General features: G+C 42.6%; 1 protein-coding gene across 8 annotated transcripts in view; it reads right to left on the bottom strand.

Moving 5' to 3' along the window:
• NCKAP5 (NCK associated protein 5) overlaps nt 1-17,001 on the bottom strand; it is a 992,075-nt gene that overhangs the window by 73,238 nt on the left and 901,836 nt on the right. For all 8 annotated transcript variants that reach the window (XM_032638276.1, XM_032638275.1, XM_032638280.1 and 5 more), the window contains one exon: nt 13,824-13,902. In XM_032638276.1, coding sequence (XP_032494167.1) covers nt 13,824-13,902 — 79 coding nt within the window. The remainder of the gene's footprint in view (nt 1-13,823; nt 13,903-17,001) is intronic.

The raw sequence follows: 17,001 nt of genomic DNA, 5'->3' as shown, positions 1-17,001 counted from the left end.
GTGAGGCAAGATGGTGACCGTAAAAATCCTGGGCTCTGAGTCGCTCACGAGCTCAGGTAGTTAGCATTTCACATGTGTTGTCATCGCTTGTCACTGGGGGAGTTTAGCGTGTCCCATGTGACTTTCCTGGAAGGGGACCCTGGGCCCGGTTACCTCCCGATGCTGCCCCACGGGCCATTTCCCTTTGCTGGTTTTGCTGTGTAACCTTTCACTGCAATAACTCACAGCTATGAGTACAACTAGAAAAAAGAAAGGAAGAAAGGAAGGAAGGCAGGAAGGGAGGGAGGAAGGAAAGAAAGAAAGCTAGCTGATATCCATACTATCTACACTTTATCCATATCCTTTTTAATAACAACAAAGAAGGCCAAAATGGAGCTCTTGCTAACTCCTGGCATGGTGCCGAGCACTCGTATGCAAAACACTCAAACCTCCCAACAATATTTCAAAGTAGGTCTTGTTATGATCTCCATTTGGCACACGAGGGAAGGAGAGAGAGAGAGGTTCAGGAACTTGCTCCAGGTCACAGCATCTGTTAGGTGGCAAAGGGGGGACGGGAAGTCGGCTTATGTGACTGCAAACCCCAGGCGGCGAGACTCTGTTGAGGGGATCAACGAAGCCCTCTCAAAAATGCAAAACTCTAGGCAAATGCACGGTGGTGACATTCCTGTCATGAACGAGGTCTAAGTCCTGCCCAGAAATCACTGGATAAGATTTGCAACTTTTCGAGTTTACTCAGGTCCTGGGATTGAAACCCCTGTCTTCCCACAGATACACAGGAGCTGGGAACTTGACACGGAAGTGTATTTGCAAGTTCAGATATACCCTCCTCCCTCAAAGGGTGTTAGAACTTTGGGCCAGAAAAAACATAAGAGAGCATCTGGAATAAGTCCTTCATCTGATAACTGAGGAAACAGAGAGATGCAGCAGTTTGCACTAGGCTGCGGAATGGACTCGGGACCCCAGCCCATTCGTCTCCTTAGTGCACTGCTTCCCCCTTGTCATATTTCTCTTTTTAAAAGTGGATTCAATCGTAACCCAGCATACGAGAGGTACTTTCATTTCTAAAAGTATGAATTACACAGGAAAGAGACCTGTTTGAAAGGAGAAGTATGCACACATACTTCTGACATCCTGGAAACATTCTGATGACTGGGTTAATGGCGAGGGGAAATGACATCTTTGGAAATGCAATCCACCCATTTGAAAGCAGGGCAGCCGTTGCCCACTCCAAATGTGTTCTCATGCACACAGGATTCCTTCCGAGCAGGCTCTGAAGGCAAAGCACACCGCTGAGTTTCAAATGGGCAGAAAGTCACCTTAAAGCATATTTCCCCTCCTGGGAGTTGACACAATCGAGTTACAGGCAGAGATTGTTTATCACACTGGCATGAAAGTCTCTCTTCAAATTCCTCTTGCTTTTATAATCACACAATAACATCTCCAGAGTATAGGTTTTAGCTACATAAGAAACATACTGGAAATTGATTCAATGTTCCTGGCTTGGCTGTGACAATGTTTCATAACCTGGTAACCTCTCAGCTTATTCTTCCCCTTTCCTGAAAAGCTTTTTGCGGCACCAGGGTGGTCTTTGCGGCACCAGGGTGGTCTTTGCGGCACCAGGGTGGTCTTTGCGGCACCAGGGTGGTCTTTGCGGCACCAGGGGTGGCAAAGCAAAGAAAACGCAAACATCCTCCTTTTATCTGATCCTGCACAAAATGAGAGGAGCAGGCACTACTGTACCGCTGATAAGATTTGCTAAATGACTCTTCTGGAATTCTATCAATGGGCTGATGAAAGAAACTAAGACTGACATTGACACATCATTTTCTCAGGCACAACCATTTTCAGAAATGAAGGTGTTTCTTTCGAAGCAGTTAAGCCCCAGTTGCATGTCTGTGACTCATTAAAAAGTGCGCAGATCGGCCCCGTGTTGTTAACAGAGTTACTGCAAGGCTTTACTTTCTTTATATCCATTTTCTTTTTCTCTAGCATGTTTCTTGAATAAGGATTCATTCAAGTCAAAACCATCCTGTTCCCAAGATCACCATTCCTCCTTTTATTCCCCCTCAGGTGCATGTTTCATTACACAACTCAATTTTTGTTACCACAATCTGCCACAGCCCTTACCCGATCTAGCGCTTTACACCTGTCTCAAGCTAAAGTGTTTACTTGAATGTGCCAGACTTAATGGACACACCATGGGGAATCCCAGTGGACCGAGTGCGCAGATCACCTTAACTGAGACGTTTTTTCATTAAGTATATGTGATTGGGTTCTTACAGTCAGGACAGCGCATTCCTTCCAAGCTTGATTACAGGCTTCTGAAAAGCTACAGACTCCTGTCCGGCGATTTTTTTTTTTTTTTAAATCACTGCTGCTTCTCTGTTACTAATTTTTTATTACCTTCAGGATTAAGAAGAACTGCTGGTGGGCTTCCCTGGTGGCGCAGTGGCTGAGAGTCCGCCTGCCGATTCAGGGGACGCGGGTTCGTGCCCCGGTCCGGGAAGATCCCACATGCCGCGGAGCGGCTGGGCCCGTGAACCATGGCCGCTGAGCCTGCGCGTCCGGAGCCTGTGCTCCGCAACGGGAGAGGCCACAACAGTGAGAGGCCCGCGTACCGCAAAAAAAAGAACTGCTGGTTTTAGCAGTACTTAAGGCACAGACAGTTCAACCTATCTGTAATGTCTGATCAACCTGGAATTATCTGTGGTAACGTGGACGACAAAGAGATTACAATTCAAGAGCTGCCCACAACCTCTGTTTCTAACTTACTCCTCTGACACCCGATGGGCTTCAGGATTGATGATGTAACTTTATATCTGTAGTCAGGACGCGTCCCTTTCCTGCTCTTTCTTCTCTTGGCTGACCTCGCTTCTGGAGATGCTAATAAGCTAGTCCGAGGGCAGACAGGAAGAGGACGGGAGGTGGCGGGTAGATGGCATAGATCAGCCAAGCAAACGGAAGGCCCATTCAGCCCACGCACATGTTTTGTTTTGGATGGTACTTTAGTTTTTATCTTTTTAAAACAAATGTGAAATATACTATGAGCACGAGTGCATACAACAAACAGTTACACTTAAATCATCATGATCATATGATCATATGATCATAAAATCATCAACCCACCTTAACAACTCAGTGGTTTTTTCTTTTTAGGCACAATCTTTAATATTTATTTTATTTTTTAAAAAGGTATTATAGAAGATTGCGGAATTAAAGAGACACAAAACAGCGTATATTGAAAATACTCTCTCATTCTTGTGTCCTTTACACTCAGGTCTGCTCTCCTGAGGCAACCAATAGTACTGGTCTCTTGTGTTTCAGTTCTATTCATGCCAACAATTGTGTGTGTGTGTGCACTTGTGTGTGTGTGTGTGCGTGTATGATATTTACACTTGAATTTAAATTTTTACTATATATGTATGTGTGTTATAGTCCTTTCTCCCTTTTAAAAAAATCAAGCATACTATAGGTACTATTATGCTCCTGGCTTTTCTCATTCAATAATGTACCTCAGAAATTGTTCCTTATCAGTAAAGATCTTCCTTATTTCTTTTTTTACAGCTGTATAATATTCCATTTTCGGAATTCATTTGACTAGTACCCTATTAAGGGACATCTGGTTCACTTGTGATTTTTTCCTATTACTATAAACAATGCTTTGGGGCACGCATTATTTTTCATATGTGCAAGTATGTCTATAAGATAAATTATTTGATTGGAATTGCTATTTAATAGCATTAAGTATGTGTGACTTTTATTAGATATTGCCAAATTCTCATCCATAGACGTTGTACTAGTACCCTCTCACCTAAGTATGTAACAATGCCTCTTTCCTCACATCCTTGCCAACAAAGTTTATCTTAAAACTTTTTTTTTTTTTTTTTTTTTTTGGTATGCGGGCCTCTCACTGTTGTGGTCTCTCCCGTTGTGGGGCACAGCCTCCGGACGCTCAGGCCCAGCGGCCACGGCTCACGGGCCCAGCCGCTCCGCGGCATGTGGGATCCTCCCGGACCGGGGCACGAACCCGCGTCCCCTGCATCGGCAGGCGGACTCTCAACCACTGCGCCACCAGGGAAGCCCTGTCTTAAAACTTTTTAAGCTTTTCCAATGTGATAGATAAAAAACAGGATCTAAGTGTCATTTTTAATGTGGGTTTCTTTGATCACAAATGCATCTCTTTTATTATGAATGTGCCTTTCTGACCCTGTTTCTGTAGAAATGTCTTTTTCTCGGGCCCTTTTCTGCTTCTTCCTTCTACTCTTAAGGACCCTTGTGATGCGTTGGGTCCACCCCAATTCTGAGGTCAACAACTCTGTTTTTAAGCCACTCTTGCACCCCTTCCACTAGATCCTTCTCTCACTACTTCCCCTCCATAAGGTAACCCATTGTTGGATTTCATGCTACTCATTCATTTGCTGTGGTTTTTAAATTTGTTTTTGTAGTAAAAAAAAAGAAATGTAACACTGGATTACATTCATGTATAGGCCCATGTGCAGAGGTGTACTGGTTTATGATGTAAAAAGTTACTACTGTGGATACTAGTCAAAAAAGTTTGAAAGGCCTGGCTCTATTAAAACCCTTGGCAACTGTATCAGGGAATATATACCACCATGGTGACCCTAGCAACACTGTCATAATTGCAAAACATGGAAAACAACCCAAATATTTATCAACAGTACAAAGGATAAATAAAATTCGAACTTTTTCTGCTCTGGAAGACCGTACAGCAGTGAAAATTAATGAACTACAACTGCAGGGACCATCGTTGATTCAGCGCAAAAACGTTGACTGAAATAAAGCCAGTTGTAGTAGAATATTTACAGTATGATGCTATTTGTATAATAAGCAAAATTAACAATAGTGTGTTAAGACTAGGTAAATAAAAGTGAGTACTACGTGCAGACTATAAAACTATACATATGTGCACACACACATCTACATACACACACGTATACATACACACATATATACCATGAATTCTTTATCCGTCATCTATCAACAGACCAATACCTTGGCTATTGTGAATGATGGTGCAGCTAACTCTTTGAGACAGTGATTTTATTTCCAAATAGAACTATCATGCAGTCTAGCAATCCCACTTCTGGATATATATAGGAAGGGAAAAAACTCACTATCCTTAAGTGTATATTTCCTTTTATTTACCTTGCTTGGAACTCATCTGGCTTCCTGAATCTGGGGGTTGGTAACTTTCTTCAATTCTACAAAATTCTCAGCCACTAACACTTTTAAAATTGTGTCTTTCCCATTCATTCTGTTCTCTGCTTCAGGAGCTACAATTAAATGCATGTGGATTTCATCACCTTTTACTTAATTTAACCTCTCTTTCATATTATCCATGTTCTTGGCCCTCTGTGACACATTTTTGTGTACTTTTTCAATTCTATCTGCTAGTTCAGTAATTCTCTCTTCAGTGATGATAAATACTATTCTGACAACATTTAATTTTTCTGAAGTTCTCTTGTGTCCTTTTTTGAAATTTGACTGCTCATCTGTTTGTTCGTTAACTTTCATTTCCATTTTTGTTTAAATGCATTTAATATCTTTGGCTTATATCCTCTATTGGATAATTTCCAAATCTGTAGTCTTTGCAGGCCTCATGCTATAGCTTTGGGGTTTTTTTTTTCTCCTGATACTGACTAATGAAGTCATTTTTTCCCCTCATGTCTTTAGTGGTGTTCTATTCTGAGTTAATTTTCCTTAGAACTTTATCTGTATGCAAATTTTAGAGTGGGTGCAAGAGAGGATTTGAGTTGGGTTCTGCCACATGCCTGAGAGTACTACCACCCTGAATCTGTGTTTTTTTCTTTTTAAATCTTTCATTATGATAAATATCCAATATTCTCAAACAGTTTAATGTATCCTCATATACCCACTGCCCAGCTTTAAAATATTAATATTCTGAGATGGATAGACCTAGAGTCTGTCATACAGAGTGAAGTAAGTCAGAAAGAAAAAGACAAATACCGTATGCTAACACATATATATGGAATTTAAGGGAAAAAAATGTCATGAAGAACCTAGGGGTAAGACAGGAATAAAGACGCAGACCTTCTGGAGAACGGACTTGAGGATACGGGGAGGGGGAAGGGTGAGTTTTGACAGGGCGAGAGAGAGTCATGGACATATACACACTAACAAACGTAGTAAGGTAGATAGCTAGGGGGAAGCAGCCGCAAGGCACAGGGATATTAGCTCGGGGCTTTGTGACAGCCTGGAGGGGTGGGATGGGGAGAGTGGGAGGGAGGGAGACGCAAGAGGGAAGACATACGGGAACATATGTATATGTATAGCTGATTCACTTTGTTATAAAGCAGAAACTAACACACCATTGTAAAGCAATTATACCCCAATAAAGATGTTTAAAAAAAAATTAATATTCTGCCATTCTTGTTTCATCTATTCCCTCTCCCAGTTCTTCTCTGGAATATTTAAACTCACACCTCGGACCATTTAAAATTGTCAAGCTTGGACTTCCCTGGTGGCGCAGTGATTAAGAATCCACCTGCCAATGCAGCGGTTCAAGCCCTGGTCCGGAAAGATCCCACATGATATGGAGCAACTAAGCCCATGCGCCACAACTACTGAGCCTGCGAGCCACAACTACTGAGCCTGCGGGCCACAACTACTGAGCCCGCGAGCCACAACTACTGAGCCCACGTGCCACAACTACTGAAGCTGGCGCGCCTAGAGCCCGTGCTCTGCAACAAGAGAAGCCACCACAATGAGAAGCCTGTGCACCGCAACGAAGAGTAGCCCCCATTCGCCGCAACTAGAGAAAGCCCACGCGCAGCAACCAACACCCAATGCAGCCAAAAATTTCAAAATATAAATAAATAAAAATTTAAAAAACGTTTGTCAAGCTAGGGGGCTCAGGGGACACAAAGAGAGACTGAATTAATTCCCTGACCCACATGAGTGTGAGCTAATGACTCAGAATCTTCAGAGGAGACATGTTTTTCCTTCTCTTTTTTTTTCCCCCTAGAGTTGAGACAGAGTTGAGGCTGAGTCAGGAGCTTATTCCCACTGTCTTCCTCCGTGGGGTACGTTTGTCACCACTGCTCTTGGGAGTTCAGCTTTATGCTGGATGGGGAAGGGGTGTTTTTGATGTAACATCTCACCCTGCTCAGGCCCTAGGCTTTCATTAGGCCAACACTTTAGCCCTTTAACACCAGGCTCCAGGTAGAGTGACCAACTGTTCCAGTTTGTCCAGGTCTGAGGGGTTTCCTGGGATGAGGGACTTTCAGTGCTAAAACCAAGAAAGCCAAAGTCAAACTAGAACAGTTGGTCACCCTAGTTCGAGGTCGCCAGAGACTAGTACGTACCCCTCGGGCAAGGGGTACTCTCTCCCCTCTGCATTCAAACTTTCTTGCTGTCCCCAGCCTCTGATCAATTTTTTGCCTGAAGCTCAACCATGCGTTTAATAGGTATATTTTTTATATTATATTCTATGCTCTTAGGTGTGGCATCCTGTGAAAGGATTTTGAAATCCTAATTCGAAATATTGCCAGATAAAAGGAAGTCTCTGAAGAATTTACTTTTTTGAAAACTAGGCCCAGATTTTGAAAAGTGTCATATGTTACATAAAAATCTAGACTTTTGGCTTCTGGTGAGAAACGGAAAGACGTGGCTACTTAGGGCCAGCCTTCTTCTATGGTGACAACTGGAACTGGCAAGCAGCTGCTCCCCTAGAATGGGATGTGTTCTCTCCATGTCTCAAGACTCCCATCATTCATACGGTGTATGCCCGTGAATGTCAAGTCCAGCCCATCTCACTCATTGACCCAGGGGCTCGGTTGAGTTTGCAACCCCTGACCAAGCAATCTACTAAAGGGATCCTTGGTCTCTGATGCCTGCAAGGTGACCCAAAAAAGTGCCTAGTCATCATTTAGCATTCTTGGGGGTTTATTTAACTTGACCTCACAGCCGTGGACTAAGCACTGGACGATGGTGCCACTCCATACCAGCCACAGTGCTGAGCAACATATATAACCTTTCAGGACGTACATTTCCTCATCTGCAGAAGGGTGAGCCCAGTCCTTAGTCTGCGGGGCTGATGTGAGGCTAAAACAAGGCAACACACATACCAGCACTTTGGCCAGTGCCTAGCATATAGAAAGCTCCTGATAAAGAGTGAGTATTGGTATCATACGTGACATCGTCTTCTTTCAGAACTTTCTGTCACGTTGGCAGCTTTCTGGTTCAGAGGCTGAGGCGCTCCGCTGTTCGACTTTGCTTTGACCTCCACCTCTTCCTTCCTTTGCCGTAAGTCACACACACAGTCTTATATTTACTTTGAGTGGATGAACTGTCTTTTAAGAAATTGAGGGAACTGTACAAAATGAGGTCTCTCTACAGCTCTTTCAGATTCCCCAACCATGTACTTTAGAGCAATAGGCCTTGGGAAAATGGGGGGGGGGAAAAGACAAAGCTTATTTAACATAGCCACTTACCACCTGTTCAGTGGGCCCTTTCCCCTACTAGCACGTGGATGAATTAGTGTCACCCCCTAGGGCTTCGTGCCTGCCTCTGCCCTCGCAGCTGAGATCCCCGTCTGAAAAGCACCGCCCTTATCGGGTCTTGCTGGTGCTAATGTGAGAGACACTGTCAGTCAGTGACACTCAGTGGGTACCCTTCCCAAACACCAGCTGTATTATAACAGGAGACGTGAGCACCTGTACCCAAAGGAGTTACCCACGGGTAGGACATTTAGGTACACCCTGATAGATCTCCAGGAGAGTTCTTTTGGGGCAGGGAGCCCTTTGACAACCCTGAAATAATCCATCCTTTTACACGAATGCGTGACTCTACTCATCACGGCACACCACTTGTGAGGAAACAGTACGGTGACTAGTGCGTCTGGTTGGTCCAAGGCTAAAGGAGAGAAAGTGAAAACATGTTTTTATTTTAAAAGTCTAAGCATGAGCATCATAGTGATTGGATGGCCACTTCTTAGCGTGTTGGTCTTTTAAAACAATTTTCCACTGTCTATGTATTGTCTGTAGGATTACGTTCGAACACCTAAGCTTGGCTTTCAAGGTCTCCACAATCCGGTCCCATCCCACAAAACCCCTCTGTCTGTACCTCGTCCTCAAAGCTTACCCTCTGCTCTAGCCGGGCTGGTCCTCTGCTGACCCCCTTCCCTACAGTGTGCCGTATTCCTATCTCCAGGTCTCTGATTACGCTGCTTACCTTGAGTTGAAGGAAATCTCTGTCCCCTTTGCTGATGAAATCCTACCCCTTAGGAAAGTGGTTCCCAGACTTTGCTGCACGCTGGAATCACCTGGGGATCTTTACAGACTACTAATGCGTGGCTCCACTCCCTAGACCTTGTGATTTAATTGCTATGGGGTGTGACCTGGGCATCAGCATTTTTAGAGCCTTCCCGGAGGATTCTGATGTGTTGCAGAGTTTGGGAGCCACTGGTATCAATTGCAAACACTCTTAAACTTCAGTATCTCGCTGTCTCACTCTTGCCTTCTCCTGTTCATGAACATCAACACTTCTGGATTCACCAACGGTGGGCTCCACACCCTGCCCTGTGTACTCATATATGGAGAGCATGCCTCTAACTTATCTGTGATTACACGGCATCAGAATTATTTGTTTGCGTCTCTGTTTCCCTACTGAACTGGAGTTCACAGAATATGCGTACTGTGTCTTACTCATCTCTGTATCTTTGGCTTCTAAAACAGGGCATGGCTGGGAGAAGATGCTCCATGTAGGCTTGTTGAACTAAAGAGAACTCAGCTCCTTGGTGCAATCTACAGGACAAATATTTTACAGGAGTGAAAAAGCCATACTTGCAACTCTCTAGGGCTACAATTCTCTACCTCTCTAGTAAAAAACAGACAGAGGGAGTCACAGACTACGATTCACTATGCTCACAAATATGGAAATCTCCACCAAAGCCTTATCTCAGGCCCGCCTCTGGTATTTAGAAGGAAGCACTCATAAGGAACAAGCTGACAGATGACGAAAACAGAGATCCAGCCGCAAGGGAGTGAGACACAAGAAGGATGACGTGTAATGTTCCAAGCACAGGGCTTTGTACATAGGAGATACTCAGTGGATGGAAACTAACATTACTAGTTCCAGTCCTTGGTCAGAAAGAACCGCATGGTCCTGTTTCCACGGGTCTACCTTCATGACAGGTGGGATTTATATTTTGGGCTGCCAGATGCCAAGCCCCCCCCCCCCCACCCACTTTGAAGTTCGGCGCTTGTGGTTATAGATGGGTGAACTCAGTGCAGCCACGATAGAAACTTCCTTGCCCAAGCTATTACCCCATAGTACCTCTCAGGTGTCATCTGTATGTTCGGACATGCAGAAGTATTGTCACCCTGGGAAGTATTCATGCGGATCCAGATTATGGAAAACGATTCTATCTGATTCCTCATCCACAGGTATTATCATCTAAGTGGTTTCCAGTTCAGAGCCAGTCTGTTACAAGTCACCAGAACATTCTCTATTGAATATCCGAGTCGTTACTGAGAACATGTGTACTTCCCATTCACATTTGTTTTGATGATCAGTAGCTCACTCTTTCCACAATTAAGCCACATATGTCAGCACGTTATTCAAAAGGTGACCTTTGACTCAAATGGACTTCCACTCAAAAAGCTGTGAAAGCCTGATTAGCTTTCTGAGATACTTTAAATTTTATTTTCACTATGTATGTCCTTCACTGTGCTTTGGGCACACAAACTTGCATTCGGTAACAACTCTTTAGATTTGGGGAAATACCATGCATCCTTCACTTCACGAGAGTCTACCAAGCAGCCCTTGTTTTCTTGGTTATCATTTAATTCAGCTTGATTTCTTCCTCAAACTCCTCAGAAGACATTTCTTCCTCTTTAAAGGAATTTCCAAATCCCCTGTCTCCTCTTAGGAGATTATTTTTGATGCTATCACTGGCTGATGTTTTTAATATAAGACAATGTCATCTGAATTCCTACTGACCATTTAACCCTATTAGATAATTAGTGTAATACACTGGGTGAATCTATTACAGTTAAATAGCAAGAAAGAACAATTGGTGTTGGTGATCATTTGTGTAGGCTAGCCTAGTCATTTGCTCGTTGCTTATTGACATGAAAGTCTGACATTTGTTAGGGCAATTTGAAAGAAAAGAATCTAGTTGCATTATTTAACCTATTTCACGAATCTTGAATTTCAATATAGAGCAGGTTTAGTTAACAGCATCCTGTCTTGTAATCAACTCATACCGTTTGGATGAAGCCAACACGATTACCCTTAACCACAGAAAGGCAAACATTCAGATTCACAGATTTTTCTGATTGGTGTTCTCTGTCAAAGATACTAGCTGTTGTCTGGTTAGAAGACGACCATATTTAGATTTGCTCAGTTGCTGTGACTGGAAATATTCTATGGTTATAAATATTGGCAGGATATGTGATAACACTTAGTCTAGACAAAATGAAGAACACTGGGATTCGCAGGGTGCTAAAAAAATATTTTTTCAGTCATGTTTGTGCGATAAAGATAAAGAGCCACTCGATTTGTTGAGTCTCACTCAGCCTTGAAATGGATGAACTTTTTAAAAGGCCTGTGGTAATACTGATTGGCTAACTCAGGGAACACTTTCAACCCTCTTCTCTCTGCTACCTCACGCGGTAGAGGCTGGGAAGCAACATACTGACTTTCCCAGCATCCCTTGCACCTAAGATTGGCTTTATGATCTGGTTCTCACTGATGACATGTAACCTGAAGTCTATGGTGCGGGGCGGTGATTCTGAAGGAATTTTTACTTTTCCTTGCACTTTGTGTCCCAGATGTAGCTGGGATGCCTAGAGTGGTGGGAATTAATTTGCAACCAGAAGTGACGAGCATGAGGACCAAAAAACAGGGTTTTGGACAGAATTGTCGAGCTGCTGCTTCTCTCTTATGTTTCCCTTCCTCCAGACTTTTAATTATATAAGATGACTCAATGACTTTATTCCTTAAGTCATGGCTAGTCAGTTTTGTTGTTGTTACTTGCTGCCAGGAGCAGCTTGTTCGGATAGGTCTCCACCAGTTTGAGGAGATGAGTCTACAATTATGTGAAACAGAAACAGAGTCCAAATTTATTTCCTTGAGAGTAATCTAAACCAGCACTTTCCAGCAGAACTTTGTATGATGAGGGAAAAAGAGGCCATATAGAATGCGTGGCCACTGAGTACTCAAAATGTGGCTAGTGCAACTGAGGAACTGGATTTTTAATTTTCTGTAGTTTTCATGAATTTAAACTGAACCTGAAATAACTACATGTGACTAATGGCTATCATGTCAAACAGTACAGATCTAAAGAACTGCTAGCCTATAAAAAAATATGCAGATTACTATAGCTCTCTCTCGAAAATTCAGCCTCTAACTTTACGTATGTTATTGTACAAGCCCAAGAATACCTCATTATGGAAAAATGATGACTCAGTGGGGCTTTACATAGTGCCACGTTTGAAGGTTGCTGAACAATATTTAACTTGTGCGTTAGCTAACTACACAGAACTGACACTAATTTAAGCATTTTACTGACAACTGTACAACTGACATTTTACTCTCAGTTATCGCTGACAACTAAGTGTACTAAAGGATGTCTTTCTGGAATAATACTCTCATTCAGACTCCACTCATCCAGCTATTTGTTAAGACTTTTGTATTCCCAATTACAACAGAAAAGAATAATAATGGTGTGCCAGTCTCATTAAGCTGTGAGGGTATGATAACTCTCTGAGATCAACTGTAAATTATAGTTGGGAGAAGGCAGCTGGGTAAGCTGGAAAGGCAGCCGCAAAACATACCAACATGGCTCTAGGAGTGGTGAGATACTGAGAGTTGGCAGCTCAAGGTACTCCTGGGAAAGGGCAGGAGCCGTGCATACTGATTATACCAGCCACCAGAAAGCCGGAGGGCCGTCATGCCCTAGAGGATGGTATTCAGTACTGTCTACTACACCCAAATGTGATTTGAAAAAATGATTCTCTCATGCCTTGATGTTTTGTGTAAAACTAAATAATCAGCATGCTTACATTTCACAGCTATTTTTTAGAGCCCAAAGAACAACTAATTTTGCAAGTGTCCACGGTGACCCAGAGCTGTTAAAGTTATCACGTCTTCTATCTCCTGACAAGGACCACCGTAGCAGACAGCTACTCTATTACCAGCTACTTCCTGACTGCTGGAAACAGGTAAGCCAAATCCCTTCGTGTTAGAAACCTGAGTTCCTTCAACGTGGGCTCATGTAAAATTTTAGGACAGAGCTGACAAAGCAAAGGTATCTCCGAGAAAGGACTGCCTATAATCAGGGTTCTAACAGAAACGATGAAGAAAATGAGGTGAATTTGGCAAGCCGTATATACTTAATCTGTTTAGTTCTATGTGTAAAACATATCCAATTTAAAAAATATTCCATATAAGCAAGCTACCACTCCACACTTCTAACCAATGATAGTGCTCCCTGAGACAGTTACAGAAACTGGATCAATTCAACGTTGATTTTTTCCGCAGAGAGAAATTATTTTCACTCAGTATCATTTTCGTTTCGTATTGACAAGGACTCACTTATCAGTTGGCATTGCGCTCCTTTGCAAATACCTACGTTTTCTTCATAGGTTCTGCCTTGAGCCACTTATTTTATGGTGGCTTCCAATGCCTAAGAAGATAAGGGTTATCACGCGTGAGAAGTTAAGACCCAGTCCTGGTAGAGGGCATAAGACATGACCTTTAGGAACACACCGTGTCTGAAATAAGGTCGCATGTAGAAAGCATCTCAGTGAAAGGCATATTGAGACATGAATTTTTACCTATGGCATGGCTCTGAAATGCAGAATCTGCAACTGTATCTTCTTCATCCTCTTGCAAGTGTTCATTTGCCTCTTTTATCTGCAGTAACAAGGAAACACTGTGAGTTCCTATGTGTTATATTAAATCGATTGTGATATCCTCAGAATATTGGTACATTCTATAACAAACATGTGGGTGTGCCTGTGTGAGTGTGTGTGTCTATATACATATATATACACATATTTTCTTCACTCCATTTTCCCCTACTCTATCACTTGGCTTTATTACAAGTTTTAATTATAAGAGCATATTTTCAGAAATATAACCCCAGCTCTGAAAGCAAGTTATAGGGTACCTGATTCTACATAAGATTTTCGAGATAACAGCGATAGTTCTTTTTAATACTTAATAAAGTCAGTAACACAGAGCTGCTGGGAAAAATTAAAGTCTAAGGAAACATAATTCTTCCAGGGACAGTGACTCCACCACAAGTTATTTTAATGAGAATAAAGAAATACACTTAGATCTGTTGACCTTCTCCTAGAGTACAACTCTCTAAGAAAATGTTATTTTGTTGTTGTTCTTTCCAGAATGAAATGTGAGGTGATTATGATGCGTGCTCAGTGAACTAGAAGGCTGATGCATTTACCTAGATTTTTTTCAGGTCAGAAACATCCGCCTTACATTTCAGCTGGGATATCCAGAAGCTGAATGCTGGAGTACCAAATGGAACTCCAGCAGGAATCTAATACAGTCACAGTATTTTACGAATGAGAATTCTGAGATCCAGCAAGTTTCCTTGAACATATGTAAATGTCAACACTAAACCCAGGCCCCCTACTTCCCAATCTAGTAGCAGTAGTAATAACAATATCAATAATAATAAAAACAGCGAACATTTAACTACTATGCAGCAGGAGCTGTTTTAAGCCCCTCACACCTGTGCTCTCCTAACCTTGCAACGCCAGGAGGTAAGTGCTATCGTTAGCTCTGTTTTGGACATAAGGGGCCTTGAAGAAACAGACAAGATAAGCAATTGTCCAGGCGGTGGAACCAGGATTCAAACACAGCAAATCTGGTTTCGGTGTTGTGTTCATTTGGTGGAACTTTGTTATTCTCAAATTTCCATGGGACTATGCCGGTGTAGACTTGGCCACAAGGTCAAGACAGCTTATGGTCCTTGGCAGAATGACCCTAAGTAGCTCTTTGAAAATACATCCCAGCCGGTCACCTGGGCAGCCAACGATAATAATGAACTGTGCAATGAACGCAGTGGGGGGACATTAGAGGTTGTCAGTGGATCTGCTCGGGGGCTCGAGTGGAATGCCAAGAAACCATTATTTTATACTTACAATATAGAAAGTCATATGCTGGTCAACTGACCCTGAGCTAGACTTAGCTTTCTACTTTTTAACCTCTTATTTTTCATGACTAATGGAATCAGACCAATTATTTACATTTCATGACCATGGTTCCAATGTCAGAACGTAATTGGCGCCTAATCCGTACGTACTGAGAGCCAGGAGATGGAACACTCAGGAGTATGTCAATGACTGTCTGAACCCTGAAAGGAGAGGGTGTTAAGGGCTGAATATCCAGAGGCCACGCGTCATCACTTCCTTTCCCCATCAGCTGTCTGCTGCGAGCACTGCCTTGTTTGTTAGTACCCCCAGCAACATCAACCAGCCCTATTTCTCGTGTTTATGGATGGCAGAGAGGAGAAGCTCTGTGCGCATCATCAAGACTAACGAGTTACTTATTCGCCTTCCAAAGTTCACCTAGCTCGGTGACCTCTTTGTGACAAAGCTACCAAGAAACCCAAAAGGAAGGAGACCCAAACACCTTAATTTCCATTAAGAGTCCAACAGGAACTTTCTATCCTCATTTACAGAAGCATCGAGAAAATCTGTATTTTCAGCCCATTCCAATACCTAAGACAGGATGCTCCATATTTTCGCACACCTGTTAGGTAAGATAGTATTTCCTTTGGGTTTTTCTAAATCAACCAATTTTAAACTTGAAGGGGTGCCATGCTAACCTGCTAGAAAGTGGGTGAATCATCACCTCCATCAGCCTATGAAATTCTGAACAGAAGAATGTAACGATTACAATACGGTTCTCATCTTGGAGATAAAGGAGAAGAGGCTTAGAGAGGGTTAGTGATCTGTTCAAGGTTATAAAAGGATGTCAGTTTTGGAGTGGGCACTCCTGACCCCTATTCATTGCTGTAATTTAATTTTTCAGCGTGCTATCTTGTCACAGTCATCCCTTCCAGACCTTCCCAAGAACTACTGTCTCTTTCTTAGTGTCTGACAATTAGGTAGGCAGTATTCCAAATACACATAAACTATATTTTTATTTAAGAGTAGCAAAAGAGTCTTCTGTTTGTGCGTGTTAGTGCCCTGCTTCTCTTTCCTACTTGTTCCGACGCCTTCGGTGGAACTTAATCACCACCTCTGTCCGAGTATCATATTTAAGAAGGAAAATAAAAACCATCTTGAGGTCCTACCTATCAGCTCCTTGTCAGAACTTTTCTAGGGCTTTAAGTGCTTAACAGCAAATGCTAAACGCGGCCTCTTGGGTATTTATCAGAGGAACTGGGCTTGTAGACAGGAGTTTTTTCAGCTCTCCTGGGATAATGACCCCTGAGCAGCGAATGACACAGGAGGGGAAGTTTTGAATTGGAAGGGGATGGATGAAGAATCCACAAAGGAAAGGAAAATGGGGGAGTGCCTTAGAATGGCATACTTGTCAGCTCTAATTATCCATACAAATAGATTTCAATGCAAAGTGGTGAGTAATTTAAAAAATCCATTTCCATATGGAAATGAGGGGCATGATTTATTTTGACAGCAGATTCCCCTTGCTAATTGTATTTCTCATAGGCTGAAATTAAAATTAATTTTCACTCTTGATCACACAGTGGCTGTGTGTTGGAGAAAGGTTGTGGAACTTTCCTGGGGGCAAGGGCCCGCGAGCTCAAGACGAAGAATTCGCCGAAGCGAATTCTTCACGTGGGAAAGCACTTCACAGATGGGAATGCAGGAGGAGGGCAAAACAGGCATGCTTCTTATGAGCATCCAAACAGGATTTAGAACAGAATTGTTCAATTAAAGATGTTGAAATTATAAAATTTTGCAGAACTTAATAAGACGATAACAATTTGTGTAATTACTGTACCATTTTATGCTACTTCAC

The sequence above is a fragment of the Phocoena sinus genome, chromosome 7 (assembly GCF_008692025.1).
Source record: "Phocoena sinus isolate mPhoSin1 chromosome 7, mPhoSin1.pri, whole genome shotgun sequence".
Classification (NCBI taxonomy): domain Eukaryota; kingdom Metazoa; phylum Chordata; class Mammalia; order Artiodactyla; family Phocoenidae; genus Phocoena; species Phocoena sinus.
The sequence above is the reverse complement of the archived record's forward strand: the minus strand, read 5'-3'. Positions and strand labels throughout refer to the sequence as shown.